General features: G+C 47.3%; 1 protein-coding gene across 1 annotated transcript in view; it reads right to left on the bottom strand.

The window, feature by feature from the left end:
- Positions 1-1377: 1377 nt before the first annotated feature.
- Positions 1378-15646, bottom strand: part of TTC34 (tetratricopeptide repeat domain 34) — a 51553-nt gene continuing 37284 nt past the window's right edge. Inside the window, exon 7 of the mRNA XM_015411120.1 lies at positions 1378-1899. Coding sequence (XP_015266606.1) covers positions 1378-1899 — 522 coding nt within the window. The remainder of the gene's footprint in view (positions 1900-15646) is intronic.

The following is a 15646-nucleotide window of genomic DNA, read 5'->3' as shown; positions in this document are numbered from 1 at the left end:
ATAATAATAATAATAATAATGATGATGATGATAATAATAATAATAATAATAATAATAATAATAATAATAATTATAATAATACAGTTGAGATCAGGCCAGGCGAAAGCAGACTTGAGTCCAAAACAATAAGAAGGTCCCATCCACAAGCAAACTATTAGACCTAAGAAGCCACAAATGCAGTATATATATGCCAGGCTCTGCTCTGACTGGTTCCCTGTGTCACATGATCCCACTGTTCTCGAGTGGCCACGTGCAGAATGGCGCTTGGGCTCACAACAGGCCCAGACTGCTCATCTCGCTCTTTTATGCTGATGCTGACATGGGATTGCCAATCTTCAGGCGGGGCCTGGAGATCTCCCCAAATTGTAACTGATTTCTAGACTGCAGAGATCAGTTCCCCTGGAGAAAACGGCTGCTTTGGAGGGTGGACTCTCTGGGTATCGCACCCTGCTGAGGCCCCTTGCCTCCCCAAACCCCACATTTCCCAGCTTCTACCCTCAAAACTCCAGGTATTTCCCAACCCAAAGTTGGCAACCGTTAGGGTTGCCAGCCTCCAGGTGGGGCCTGGGGATCTCCCGCTTTTACAACTGGTCTCCAGCTGACAGAGAACAGTTCCCCTGGAGAAAATGGCTGCTTTGAAGGGTGGACTCTCTATGGCATTGTACCACGCTGAGGCCCCTCCCCTCCCCAAACCCCGCCCTCTCCTGGCTCCACCCCCAAAGTCTCCAGGGATTTCCCAACCCAGACCTGGCAACCCTAGCAACCGTATGCTGACCTGAAGGAGTTAGACCTTCCTTCCCCGTGTTCAGTGATTCAGTCTCCTGGGGCCTTGACTACCTAGCCCTCCAGTGTTTTACTGCTCATTTTACTCTCCTAGTTTTAATTAGTTTCTGTTTTTTTTAAAAAAATTGCTGTTTTAAACATCTGCTTATTATTCCCACTAGTTTTGACACTGTTATCTTTTTATGGTGGTTGTGGGTTTTATACTGTTCGATGCTGTTTTTACAGCTTAAATTTGGTTCCTCCTTGAAGAGAACCAAGGAAAGGGTTGTTGTTTTTTACACTTTGACCTTTTGGGGAAAATTTAAGAATCGAGTGATGTCTTCATCAGCACCTTTAACCCAAATTGCCTTCCTCTCCAGCTTTCTGAGGGTTTTTGTTTTCTTTTAAACTTCACAATTAGCTTTGGATAGAATAACCTTCCCCGCCCCCAAGATTGTAAACAAAAGCTTACATGTGAGCAATCTAACAGCAGTTCATATCTGAGAGTGACCAGAATATTTGCCGGAGTGCATAGAAGCATCAAAGCATTTGTTCTTATCTTTGCAAAAAACAAAAGAGGGATGTTTTTTGCAGGGCAGAAACATAGAATATAAATTAATGAACTCTGCAACCAGAGGCCTCCCGTTTGAGTCTTGTTCTCAGTTTCTTAAGGTCATTACTGTTCGGGTCAATGACCAGGCCGTATTCTGTGGCTGCCCAGGCCTCTTCGAACAGGGACATCTCAAAGCAGGATTGCGCAGTTCGTAGGAATGCTTTGGACGGCGCATCCCTGTTGGGACCAGCCCCGATACTAGTCAGAGCCAACGTCTGTTCCAGCTGAAGGGCTTTTATGAACTGCTTCACTGCCTCCTTCTCCTCCGAAACTGCCAAGAGCATGTGCCCCCGGGAGCAGAAATCCTCCACTTTTGTCCTCAGGCCATTGGCCCCGTGGTTTCGGACCACCTTGTCCATGTCCTTCAAAGCCCTTCGATAGTCCTTCAGATGACCTAGGCACAAGGCACGCTGGCGAAGGTACCGGGGGTTGCTGTTGCTTGCCAACACTGCCAGTGAGTAATAGCCAATAGCTTTCCCGTGACAATCTTCCTTCACCAGCACATTCCCCTCTTTGGCAGCAACCTGTGGACAGAAAGCCTGTTAGAGATCCCAGTTCTAAAACAAGCTTCCCCTGGAAGGATGTCCCCCTTCCCATTCCATTATTGCATTGGTTCAGAATTTCACTCTGCGGTTGCAGTCTCCTCCTGAATTCCATTTCTACCAGTAGAGTTTCTAAAATTAGTTCCAAAATTTGGAGTAAAAGCATGCTTGCCAACAGCATTCAATTTCCTTGGAGCGCTTGAATCATTCCCCCCCTTGTGTAAATGGAGACGTGCATGTTGGTGAAACACTGCAAAAAAAAGCAATCTCAATGTGATTATATACATATATATATATATGACTGCACATAGATTGTTTTTGCCATTTTTCTACTGATGCGCACAATGTGCTCCTACATACTACTAGAACACAATAAATCTTTTAAACCGCAAATGTTTTAAATTCCATCATTGGCTATTAGCCAGCAGGTATAGATAGGGGCTCTGGGGCAAGTGATGCTCTGTCTTCTTGGTGCTTGGGGGGGCAACAGTGGGAGGGCTTCTAGTGTCCTGGCCCCACTGCTGGACCTCCTGATGGCACCTGGTATTTTTGGCCACTGTGTGACAGAGTGTTGGACTGGATGGGCCTTTGGCCTGATCCAACATTGGCTTCTCTTATGTTCAAAATTACTTTTCACAATGTTGACTCAATACACATGGACAGGGCTTTTTTGGTAGAAAAAGCCCAGCAGGAACTCATTAGCATAATAGGCCACAACCAACAGCAGGAACTCATTAGCATATTAGGCTACACCCCTGACAGAACAGCTCTTTAGCACATTAGGCCACACCCCCATGCCTTCCCTTGGCTTGCCCGGGGCAAGCTCCCCCTTGAAGGGAAGGGAAGGCCGGGGATGGCACGGGGAGGCATTTAAATGCCTCCCTGATCCTTCCAGGGCCCCCCTTTGCCCACCTGCCTTGGAGTTGCTGGGGAGGGGGTGTCGCTCTCCAGGCCTTCCCTCTGTAGCCACGCACGCAGAGGTTTGGCTGTAGCGGGCGTGGCCAACTCTGAAGCCAGCCGGAACTCCGTTCCTGTGTGTTCCTGCCCAAAAATAGCCCTGCACATGGATAACAACAGAGCAGGAACATAAACACATGAACTGGAAATTGCAGCAAATGCTGTAGACTGAGAGCTCTATACTAAGTTCAGAAATTTAAAAAAACCCAGAACAATGAAGAATTCCTAATGCAGTCTGGAAAAGGGCCATGCACATGATGTGGACGCAGGCAATGGCAAACCACCTCTGAACGCCTCTTGCCTTGGAAATCCCACGGGGTTGCCATAAGTCAGTCGTGACTTGGCAGGATTTTCCATCACCACCAAAAGTTGGAACTCTTGTAGAACACGTTTGTGACGTTTCCCCCTGTTTCCCCCCACCCCCCGTGAGGGAGTGGTGTTACCAATCTTTTTTTGTTAAATTTTATGTGATGCAAGGAAACAAGAAACGGTTAAGATTCTTAAAGAATAATAAAGAGTCGTGGGATCAGGTGACGCAAGAGACACACAATGGAAACAGGGGTTGGCATGCTAAAAACAGCAAGTATGGGAAGTTCAAAATTCTCCACTTGGCAGTTGCACGGTGACCACCTTGCTGAGTTTGGGGTGCTAGGTAAAAATATTGCAGTCCATCCAGGCATTCTGCCAGTTAGATTGCCAGCTGACTGATTGGTGTTTCTGCAGCTCCTATCCTATTTCCATGGATCGTAATTTGGTGGTATTTTATAATTGCTTGCTTAGTTCATTGCAGGGGTCATTTCGTAGAAAAAGAGATGCAGGAGCTCATTAGCATTAACTCATTAGCATAACTTATTTGCATATGCCACACCCCCTGACATTACCGGAAGGGTGTCAGAAGGCAACACCCACTGCTCAGGCTCCACTGGACTGTGGATGTCCTACGGGGGGGGGGGGGATGCACAGATCTGTACAAAGCAGCCATTTCTCCAGGGGAACTGATCTCGGTCACCCAGAGTTCAATTCTAATAGCAGCAGTTCTCCAGGGGCCAACTGGAGGCTGGCAACCCATTGGGCCTACTGTCATGCTTTAGTTAGTGCCTGACAATTTTAATTCTGCCATGACTTTGAGGTCAGCTTTTGCTTTCCATGATGTTCGCTAGATCTGATTGACTAAGTGGGTGCCGTGATACCATCACATTGAGTACATGATCCCTGACTGGCCGTGTTTCTGTCGCACAGAAGGAGGAAGCACAGACGAACTTGGGGGGGGGGAATGCAGAGAGACTACTAAAAGAAGATGGATTGGATGCCTTCCACTAAGACTTCGATTCCTCCATGGAAAGAGTTGAACATAGGCCCATTCCGCATCTAGCATTCGCTTCGCTGTTTTACCAAACCCACGCTGGAACAGAAAAAGATGCCCCTCAAAACCATATTCAGATACCCCGGGCCAACGCCATATTGACTGCAGAGTCGCTCCTAAACGGCCATAAATCTATGCAGACAGTACCACAAAACTCAATGATCAAAGAAAGTGAAAGCAGCATGCAATGTAGAGGCTGCCATAAAATCTGACAATCAAATAAAGTGAAAGTGGCATGCAATGTAGAGGGGAATTTCTGTTCCAGTGTGGGTTTGGTAAAACAGCGGAGCGAATGCTAGATGCAGACTGGGAGTGAGACTGAAGTTGAAAGCAGTTGGGGCAGGGATGGGGGAAGAAGAGGAAGAAGAGGAAGAAGAGATGGCGGTGGTCGGGAAGGGTAATGCCCTCCACTTCGCATCGCCTCATTATAGAGTTGGTGATAAAAGAAAAATATCACCCGCAGAATTCAAAAGAGAACTGGAGTATGTTACCCCCCCCCTCTTCCAGTTCACGAAGGCCAATTAGGGAACTTTATTAGCACTCAGAGACTCTAATGGATTTTTCATTACTGCTTCTTTACTGTTCCTAAATGAAACGGTGCTTTTACCACCACTGCTGCAGAGTAGAATGTTTTACGCTGTAAACACAGCCCCCAGAAAAACCAAGGTCCCGAGAAAGGCCCTTTTCTAGCATAACAGAAAGTTCTCAGAGATGCAGCAGGAGTCCTTCCATCACAGAAGAGTCTGAGACGATGAGCTCTGCTAGACCACAGATGTGGTGCAGCGGTTAGAGGGCAGGACGAGGATTTGGGAGGCCCAGGTTCAAATCCTCCCTCTGCTGTGGAACCTTGCTGGGTAGGTGACTTTGAACCACTCTCAAACTAACCTCTCTTGCTGGGTTGTTATGAGAATAAAATGGAGAACAGGAGAATGATGTGAGCTGTTGTGGGCCCCCACAACTGAGTATAGTACAGATAAAGTAAATAATGGGATCCTGTTTAATGCAGTGGACAACCAGATGCCCCTGGGAGGCCTATACGCAGGGCACAGAGGCCAAAGTCTCTGCCTGATCCTGCTGCATAGCAACTGGTTGCCTGAGATATAGTGCTTCTGAACATGGAGGCTCCATCTAGCCATTCTACTTTGATGGAATATGCTACAAAAAGGGCTGTGGCATTGGGTTGCTCTCAATTTAGAACGGCACAATTTGAAGCTGAAAACTCTACTGAATTTGAAAATGCTACATAATTTGAAGCTGAAAACAGATAAAAGGAAGGACTTCTTCACCCAAAGATTGATTAGCACATGGAATTCACTGCCACAGGAGGTGGCGGCGGCTACAAGCATGGACAGCTTCAAGAGGGAATTGGAGCAGAAGTCCGTCCGTGGCTATTAGCCGCAAGGCATAGACAGGAACTCTCAGTTTGGGGCATGAGATAGAGCAGGTAGAGAAAGATTTCACACAATGTGCCTATATCAGCCGGAAGTTATGTGGGCACGTTGGTGACAATGCTCTGGGTTTTGGGCAAAACTCTATGGTAAAATCAGCCTCAAACCATAGAGTTTTGCCCAAAAAACCCCAGAGCACCACCCCCGACATCACCAATGTGCCTACGTCACTTCTGGGTGACATAGGTACATTGCATTCATTTCTGGCGATGTTGCTGTTTTTTTTGGGGGGGGGGATTTCCTCCCACTGGCTAGCTGGCTGGCAGCAGGCAGGAGTTTACAAAACCAGCAGATCCCCCGCCTCCAACTGGGGAATGGCAACTCTAGTTCACCACTGCACACATGTGTTCCTAAAAACTGCAAAGGGGGGGGGGGAGAGTACATATACTACCCCTCCACTCAGCGAAATGTGAAGCCCCCTCCAGCCTAAGGATCCAATTTAGCGGGCTCCTCTTAGAAGGCTCTTTAAGTGTCACACTTTGCTGAGAAGACTGGTAGGATACAATCCACTGTCTTTGTACCATGTACTTGTGCTGTATAGGGGTTTTTAAATACATAATTAATACAAAATGTTGCTATACGCATACAAGACATAAGCAGTGCACAATGCTGATTAATGAATGCACAATAATTGAGGGGGAATGTCCATTTTATGGGGAAATTCAGGACAAGGAAATAGAAAAAGTATGCAAAGAATCAATGTCGATTTAGACGAAAGGGAAATAAAATTTAAACAGGGATTTGGGGGTCAAAACAGCAGAGATAAGCCCTGACCTGGATAGGACAGGCAAGCTCAATCTCATCAGATCTCGGAAGCTAAGCAGGGCTGACCCTGGCAAGTAATTGGAAGGGAGACCTCCAAGGAATACCAGGGCTGGGAGGCAGAGGCAGGCTAATCAAGCCACCTCTCTGAAGAAGAAGAAGAGGAGGAGGAGGAGGAGGACGAGGACGAGGAGGAGATTGGATTTATGGGGACATGTGGGGAGGAAACTGAAAGGAAAAGTAGAAAAGGTCGAAACCATTGGGGAAGCTTGGAAACTATTTAAAACTACGTTCCTAGAAGCTAAAAAAAAAAAATATTCCGCAGGTTAGGAAAGGCACAAACAGGTATAGGAAAAAGCCTGCATGGTTAACAAAGTAATGGAAGCTGTAAAAGGTAAAAAGGATTCATTTAAGTGGTGGAAAGCTAGTCACAGTGAGGCTGATAAAACGGAACACAGGCTATGGCAAATAAAATGCAAGTCTGTGGTCAGGCAGGCAAAAAGGAAATATGAGGAGCATATAGCAAAAAATGTCAAAACCAACAATAAAACTTTCTTCAAATACATTAGAAGCAAGAAACCAGCCAGGGAGGCAGTGGGGCCCTTGGATGACCAAGGGGTAAAAGGAGTACTGAAGGATGATAGGGAAATGGCTGAGAAGCTAAATGCATTTTTTGCCTCCGTCTTCACTGTGGAAGATGAGAAGTGCTTGCCCACTCCAGTACCACTGATTTCAGGAGGGGTGTTGAAAGACCTGAGTCAGATTGAGGTGACGAGAGAGGAGGTCCTAAAACTGATAGACAACTTAAAAACTGAAAAATCACCAGGCCCAGATGGCATACATCCAAGAGTTCTGAAAGAACTCAATTGTGAACTTGTGGATCTCCTGACAAAAATATGTAATCTCTCCTTAAAATCAGCCTCCATTCCTGAGGACTGGAAGGTAGCTAATGTCACTCCCATCTTTAAAAAGGGTTCCAGAGGAGATCCGGGAAATTACAGGCCAGTCAGTCTGACGTCGATACCGGGTAAATTGGTGGAAACCATTATTAAGGAAAGAATTAGTAGGCACATAGATGAACAAAACCTATTGAGGCAGACTCAACATGGGTTCTGTAAGGGAAGATCTTGTCTCACTAACCTGTTAATGTTCTTTGAGGGGGTGAACAAACATGTGGACAAGGGGGATCCAATAGATATTGTTTACCTTGACTTCCAGAAAGCTTTTGATAAAGTTCCTCATCAAAGGCTCCTAAGCAAGCTCAAAAATCATGGGATAAAAGGACAAGTCCTTTTATGGATCAAAAACTGGCTAATTAATAGAAAACAGAGAGTGAGTATAAATGGGCAGTTCTCCCAGTGGAGGGGTGTAAGCAGTGGGGTACCACAGGGATCAGTACTTGGTCCACTGCTTTTTAACTTGTTCATTAATGATTTGGAGTTGGGAGTAAGCAGTGAAGTGGCTAAATTTGCGGATGATACAAAGTTGTTCAGGGTGGTGAAAACCAGTGAGGATTGTGAGGCACTCCAAAGGGATCTGTCAAAGTTGGGCGAGTGGGCGTCAACATGGCAAATGGGGTTCAATGTGGCCAAGTGCAAGGTGATGCACATTGGAGCCAAAAATCCTAACTATAAATACACGTTGATGGGGTCTGAACTGGCAGAGACAGATCAAGAGAGAGATCTTGGAGTTGTAGTAGATAACTCACTGAAAATGTCGAGACAGTGTGTGACTGCAATAAAGAAGGCCAATGCTATGCTGGGGATTATTAGGAAGGGTATTGAAAACAGATCAGCCAATATAATAATGCCCCTATATAAATCAATGGTGAGACCTCATTTGGAATACTGTGTGCAGTTCTGGGCACCACACCTTAAAAAGGATATTATAGCTTTGGAAAAAGTGCAGAAAAGGGCAACTCGAATGATAAAAGGGTTGGAACACTTTCCCTATGAGGAAAGGTTAAGGCGCTTAGGGCTCTTTAGCTTGGAGAAAGCTTCGGGCTCTTTAGCTTGGAGAATCGACAACTGAGGGGGGACACGATAAAGGTTTATAAGATTAGAAAGAGGTACTATTCTCCCTTTCTCACAATATAAGAACTCGTGGGCACTCAATGAAATTGCTAAGCGGTTGGGTTAGAACGGATAAAAGGAAGTACTTCTTCACCCAAAGAGTGATTAACACATGGAATTCACTGCCACGGGAAGTGGTGGCGGCTACAAGCATGGACGGCTTCAAAAGGGAATTAGATAAGCATAAGGAGCAGAGGTCCATCAGTGGCTGTTAGCCACAAGGTATAGATAGGGGCTCTGGGGAAGTGATGCTCTGTCTTCTTGGTGCTTGGGGGGGTCAACAGTGGGAGGGCTTCTAATGTCCTGGCCCCACTGGTGGACCTCCTGATGGCACCTGGTATTTCTGGCCACTGTGTGACACAGGGTGTTGGACTGGATGGGCTTTTGGCCTCATCCAACATTGGCATCTCTTGTGTTCTTATGTTCTTATACCCCGTCCTAGACTCAGAGTCTCAGAGTGGCTTACAAACTCCTTTCCCCCAGTAGTGGCCGCCAGAAGTCACCATGACTTCCAAGCAAGCACACAACACACACACACACAATATATATATATATTTTTAAAAAGCAGAGATGAGAAATTTGAAATCGTCCCTAGAATGATTCCCCTCAAAATAGATTTTGTCTTTCATGAACAAGGACCGCTGGAGTGTCTGTTTCTATCCATGATGGCTAACTTTCTACTGAAAATAATAACATGAGCGGTGTGTACAAAGCCCTCTCTTTTGAACTCCTCCACCTTTGTGGGGTTTTTTTATCGAGAGAGCAAATTTTAGTTTGATTTCGGCAGCCTTTGTTGCAGTCCACACCCCTGTACTATATTTACACGGAAGCCTGCGAGAACTAAATTATAGACTTTTTATTTCTTCTTGTTTGGCATAAAAAACCCACTCTGCACCCGTGCACACAAAAACGATACAAGCTGCCTAGGCTTTAGGTTATTATAAAGAAATGGCATAGAACCCAATTTGGTTCCTAAGCATCTGCGACAAGTGTGATTGGCATTCCCGTCGTACCTCCGCTTCTGCAGAAAGACGTGGGAATAAAATGGGCAAGGTGGCTTCCAAAGTGTTGCATAACCCAGAATGGTTTGGTGTCCTGCTTGGGGCTTGAGCAAGTTGGTTTACCTTTTTTTTTGGGGGGGGGGTGTTGCCAACTTTTTTTCTTTCACTCTGCTGCTATGCATTTAAGAGCTTTAAAAAAAGCAGCAAATGCCCTGACCTGGACAGCCCACACAAGCCTGATCTCGTCAGATCTTGGAAGCTAAGCAGGGCTGAACCTGGGAAGTACTTGGAAGCAGGGCTATTTTGGGGCAGGAACGGAGTTCCGGCTGGCTCCAAAATTGGCCACGCCTAGCAGGAACTCATTAGCATAACAGGCCACACCCAACAGCAGGAACTCATTAGGACTGGCTACATTAGGGGTGTGTGGCCTAACATGCAAAGAAGTTCCTGCTACAAAAAAAAGCCCTGGGTTTTGACAACAAACAAGGTAAACAGAATAAGAAGCAAAAGGTGGGTGTGGCTGGATGACCACACTTCTGGTAACATGGAGGCCTAATATGCTAATGAGCTGTACTGTCAGGCGTGTGACCTAATAGGCTAATGAGTTTTTGCTGTTGGGTGTGGCCTATTATGCTAATGAGTTCCTGCAGGGCTTTTTCTACAAAAAAAGCCCTGCTTGGAAGGGAGAACTCCAAGGAATACAAGGGCTGGCATGCAGAAAGAGGTAATATCAAGCTACCTCTTTAAAATGTCCAGACCCCACTTGTGGTCACCAGGTCACCATGACTCTTAGGCACGCATACACACACACACACACACACACACACACACACACACACACACACACAGATACTTACCAAAAAAATACCAACAACAACCAAGCAGAAAATTTGGCCTGTGAAACTTTTGTTCATATTTATCTGTGAGTCAGAAGATTCTTCACCTGTTAACTTCTTAGGTTTGTGTGGGCCATAGAAGAGGACAGCTCTTCTGTTAAGAAAGTTTCCTTCTGCTTTATCCTCTCTCATGTAATCTCCCTCAGCCATTCTCATGGGGCGTTGGGAATCCGGAGCTTTGCTCATTAGGGCATTCTTTGGGGGTAATCCCAAAATGTAGAAGGCTGGGAGGTTGATTTGGAGGGAACCAGCCCACAGAAGAAAAATGGGCTTTAATATGTTGTGGCTTAATTCACACATATGCGCAAACGCATAAGAACATATGAAGAGGCCTGCTGGATCAGACCAATAGTCAGGGGTCATTTCGTAGAAAAAGAGGTGCAGGAGCTCATTAGCATAACTCATTAGCATAACTTGTTTGCATAGGCCACACCCCCTGACATTACCGGAAGTGTGTCAGAAGGCAACACCCACTGCTCAGGCTCCACTGGACTGTTTTGGATTGCTAGCTATGGGGGGGACGACACACACTCAGATCTACCCTCGCAGATCCCCCATGCCCCCCCAATCAACCCCCCCCCCCTGCCACCGCCCTGCAGGTGCCGGGAAAGGCAGGCGGCGGGGCTCCGGAAGCCTTCCCTGGGCTCTGCGACTTAGCGTTGGCAGGGGAGGGAGGCTCTGCAACTTACCTGGCTGCTTCTTGCTCTGACTGAGGGCTGCTAGGAGTAGGGTGTGGGGCTTGCTGCATGTGCCAGCCCCTGGGCTCTTTACTGCCGGAGCTCCGCTCCTGTGCGCTCCTGCAGGAAATGACCCCTGCCAATAGTCCAGCATCCTGTCTCACACTGTGGGCAACCAGTTTGTCTGAACCGCCAACAACAGGGCAGAGAGGCTGAGGCCTTCCCCTGGTGTCGCCTCCTGGCTCTGGGATTCAGAGGTTTAGTGCCTCTGAATGTGGAGGTTCCCCTCAGCCACCATGGCCAGTAGCCACTGATAGACTTATCCTCCATCAATCTATCTAATCCCCTTTTAAAGCTGTCTACCTCTGTGGCCATTGCAACATCCTCTGGCAGCAAATTCCACATTTTAATCCTTCTCTGTGTAAAGTGGTATTTCCTTTTGTCTGTCCTAAATCTACTGCCCATCAGCTTCATTGGATGCCCTCAAGTTCTTGTATTTTGGGAGAGGAAGGAAAATGCCTCTTTGTCAACCCTCTCCTTCCCATGAATAATTTTATAAACCTCTTGTCATGTCCCTTCCCTTAGTCATCCCAGACTCTTCAGCCTTTCCTCATAGGGAAGGTGCTCTCATCATCATGGAAAGTGTATGTACACCTGGACCTGCCTTACACTGAGCCAGACTATTGGCTTGTCAAGGTTAGTCTTGTCTTTCCACCACCTTAGAGAGGGATCTGTTATGTCACTTACTACCTGACCCTTTAACTCAGGGCTGCCAGGTCTCTGGCCTCCTACTGGCAGCTGGCCTTGCCCACCACTGCTCCAAGCGGCTGTGGACGTGGTTTTTTTTAATATGTTACTTCCCAATGCACCTCTATGTCACTTCTAGGGGAAACCTGGAAATGAAATAAGGTAGCTCTAGGAGTGGCTGGAAACACTGGGAGCTGGAAACATCACCCCTGACGTGCCTACATCACCCCAAGTGGAGTAAAAAGACACTGGGGAAAGTCCAGTAGCAAATGGGTTTACTATGGGCCAGGGATGGACTTTCCCCTGTGTGATTGCCAGGGCTATTTTTGGGCAGGAACGCTCAGGAACGGAGTTCCGGCTGGCTCCTGAGTTGGCCACGCCCAGCAGGAACTCATTAGCATAATAGGCCACACCCAACAGCAGAAACTCATTAGGATTGGCTACAGTAGGCATGTGTGGCCTAACATGCAAAGGAGTCCCTCCTACAAAAAAAGCCCTGGTTTTGACAACAAACAAGGTAAACAGAAGAAGCAAAAGGTGGGTGTGGCTGGATGAGCACACTTCTGGTAACATGGGAGTGTGGACTAATGTGCTAATGACCTGTGCTGTCAGGGGTGTGGCCTAATATGGCCTCCTACAAAAAAAGCCCTGGTGATCGCGTTAGCCGTTGTTTCCCCACCTGTTTTGGTATGCACACCATTGCACACTGCATAGGGAACACTCAGTGCGGAGATGTGAATCATCGAACCCCCGATGAAGCGCAGCAAAAAAAAAAATCCCGATTCATCCGTGGTTGCGTCTAATCACACAGTGGTGGGCTGCCCTCGCAGCTCCCAGGGACTGTGTGATCATGCAACTGCAGGTCAAATTCCTACGGAGCAAACAGTTTCGCTTCCTCCCCGCCCCCCGTTATCTCGCGCATGTGACCGTAACCCTAGTTGTGTTTGGGGGAGAACTCCAGGTCCCACCTGGTGGTTGGCAAACTCGGGCTATATTCTTCTCCTGTAATGAAGTCACTTCTTTGAAACTCTAAAGCTGGGGTGGGGGGACCCTGCCAAACTAGCACCGAATCCTTTGGGAAAGGTCACAGAAACATCTCATATTTAAACCTGCAGCCAGTAACGGAGGTCTTGACTTGGCTCTCGTCACGTAGCTGACAGCCAAGGAGAGAAATAAAATAAGCCTCCTCCTTTTACAGTGTCTGCTAATCCACTGCAGCATAAATTAGCTCCCGAAATGTCAAGGGCGGCTTGATAGATGGCCCAACATCAAATTTTGTTTGTTTATTGACAGCTTCGGAAAATAAACAGAGATTTGTGGTCACCAGACAGCAGGAAGGCCGAGAGCTCTGTAAGCCCTTACGTATACTTGGAGTATAGGCAAAGGACCCGATACTGCTGCTGCAGAATTTCACCCAAAATGAAATGTCAAGGCAAATATGGAGTTTGGGACAAGCTATTCCTTTTTGGTGAGGGGTATTTGTTACGTTTTTCTCAACAGTATCGGTTCTCTGCTTTTCGTTTTGCTGTTTTTTCCCTAGATGTCCACATCGTGTGCGCACACTGCACTGTTTTTATATGGTATATACATACCATCTATATGTACAATGCATAGCATTCATTTATTGATACACAAATAGTGAAGAAAACATTGGAAAATACCTGGAGATTTTGGGGAGGGGAGGGTTTGGGGGAGGAGAGGGACCTCAGCAAAGTATAATGCCATAGAACAGGAGTGTCAAACATGCAGCCCAGGGGCCGGATCAGGCCCCCGGAGGGCTTCTATCAGGCCCACAGTGGAACTGGCTGTCTTCTGCTTCTTCTTCCAGTTCTGCTGCTGCTGCTGCATCATTGTAGGTTTGCAGCTTACAGATACACACCTGAACAGCATACTCAGGATTGCAACAGCACAGACATTTTGATGCAGTAATTCAGAGCAAGAGGTGTTAGTTATCAGACACTGTTAAATAAACAAAATATTGCAAGAGGGCTAATGTTTTAAGCATGTTTTTATTTTAAGTTTAAAAAACCCTTTGTGTTTGTGTCCTTTATAAAGTTTAGAAAGGAAGTGGAAGGGGCATTGTTTTGCCTGTGATTGAGTGCCTGGGTGAATTTGAATTTGAATAGCTGCTGCCTGACCTCTGCTGGGGGAGGCCTCTATTTAAGGAAGCACCTTGCCAGAGGCAGAGGAGACCAGCTGAGCTCTGAGCAGGAGCAGGAGAGAGAGCTGTGAGAGAGGTGAGTGGGTTTCTTTTACTTGCTTTCAGCTGAGAGAATTCAGCTAAGGATATTTTGTGGGAAAACTGTGTTTAGCAGTGTGTGGAAGCACTTAGAGTTCTTGCAGAGTCCTGGCTGATTGAGTGTGGGAGAGGAACGGGCATTGTTTGACTGGGATTGCCTGTAATTGAGAGGAAGTGGAAGGGGCATTGTTTTGCCTGTGATTGAGTGCCTGGGTGAATTTGAATTTGAATAGCTGCTGCCTGACCTCTGCTGGGGGAGGCCTCTATTTAAGGAAGCACCTTGCCAGAGGCAGAGGAGACCAGCTGAGCTCTGAGCAGGAGCAGGAGAGAGAGCTGTGAGAGAGGTGAGTGGGTTTCTTTTACTTGCTTTCAGCTGAGAGAATTCAGCTAAGGATATTTTGTGGGAAAACTGTGTTTAGCAGTGTGTGGAAGCACTTAGAGTTCTTGCAGAGTCCTGGCTGATTGAGTGTGGGAGAGGAACGGGCATTGTTTGACTGGGATTGCCTGTAATTGAGAGGAAGTGGAAGGGGCATTGTTTTGCCTGTGATTGAGTGCCTGGGTGAATTTGAATTTGAATAGCTGCTGCCTGACCTCTGCTGGGGGAGGCCTCTATTTAAGGAAGCACCTTGGCAGAGGCACGAGCCTCTGGCACGAGCCGAAGGGTGAGCTAAAGGGCTCTTTGCCTGTGGCTCTTAGCCTAGGGACTCTTAGACTAGGGGCGCTGTAAGAAGCCCAAAAAGAGCCAGAAAGACAAGGCCCTAGGCTCTTTGTCTTTCCCGTAAAATAATTTGACTTGATAACAAAACCCACATAAATACCAAGGGTTTAAAAGGGGGATTATATTTATTTATTTTAAAAGAATTATGAAGCCAGAATGCCAGCAGGGGGTTGGGGGCTATCCAGTGTTTTGCACGGAGTGTCACATGTATGACTATCTGCCCACTGGGCAGAAGTCTTGGGTGTGTCCTCGGTGCAAGGAGCTCCTGGTTCTCAGGGAACGTGTGTGCTCCCTTGAGGCCAAGGTGGCTGACCTGGAGAAGCAGAGACAGTCAGCTAGGCACACAGAAAAGACTCTCGGGGACTTGTTAGCTTCGTCCCACTCTGGATCTGGCAGCCCCGCTGCTGTCAGGGAGCATGAGGGTCTAGGGGAAACAGGGCACCATGCTGAGGATAAGGGGAATGTGCCCTCAGAAGGGACCTCTTCCCCAGCTGGTGAGCGGCTCTCCTTTTGCACCAAGGAACCATCCCTGAGCAGGGTGGGAGGGGGGCTCTTGGTAGTGGGTGATTCGATCCTTAGGCAGGTAGACAGCTGGGTGGCGAACCCGCGTACTGACCGTATGGTGACTTGCCTGCCTGGTGCGAAGGTAGCGGACATTACGCGTGTTTTAGATAGGCTGGTAGATAGTGCTGGGGAGGAGCCAGTGGTCGTGGTGCATGTCGGCACCAACGATGTGGGGAAATGCAGTCGTGAGGTCCTGGAGGAGAAATTTAGGCTGCTGGGCAGGAAACTTAGGTCCAGGACCTCCAAGGTAGCCTTCTCAGAAGTGTTACCTGTTCCACGCGCAGG

The sequence above is a fragment of the Gekko japonicus genome, unplaced genomic scaffold (genome assembly GCF_001447785.1).
Source record: "Gekko japonicus isolate JY-2015 unplaced genomic scaffold, Gekko_japonicus_V1.1 scaffold411, whole genome shotgun sequence".
Taxonomy (NCBI): domain Eukaryota; kingdom Metazoa; phylum Chordata; class Lepidosauria; order Squamata; family Gekkonidae; genus Gekko; species Gekko japonicus.
Note: the sequence above shows the minus strand (reverse complement) of the source record. Positions and strands in the feature narration are given on the sequence as shown.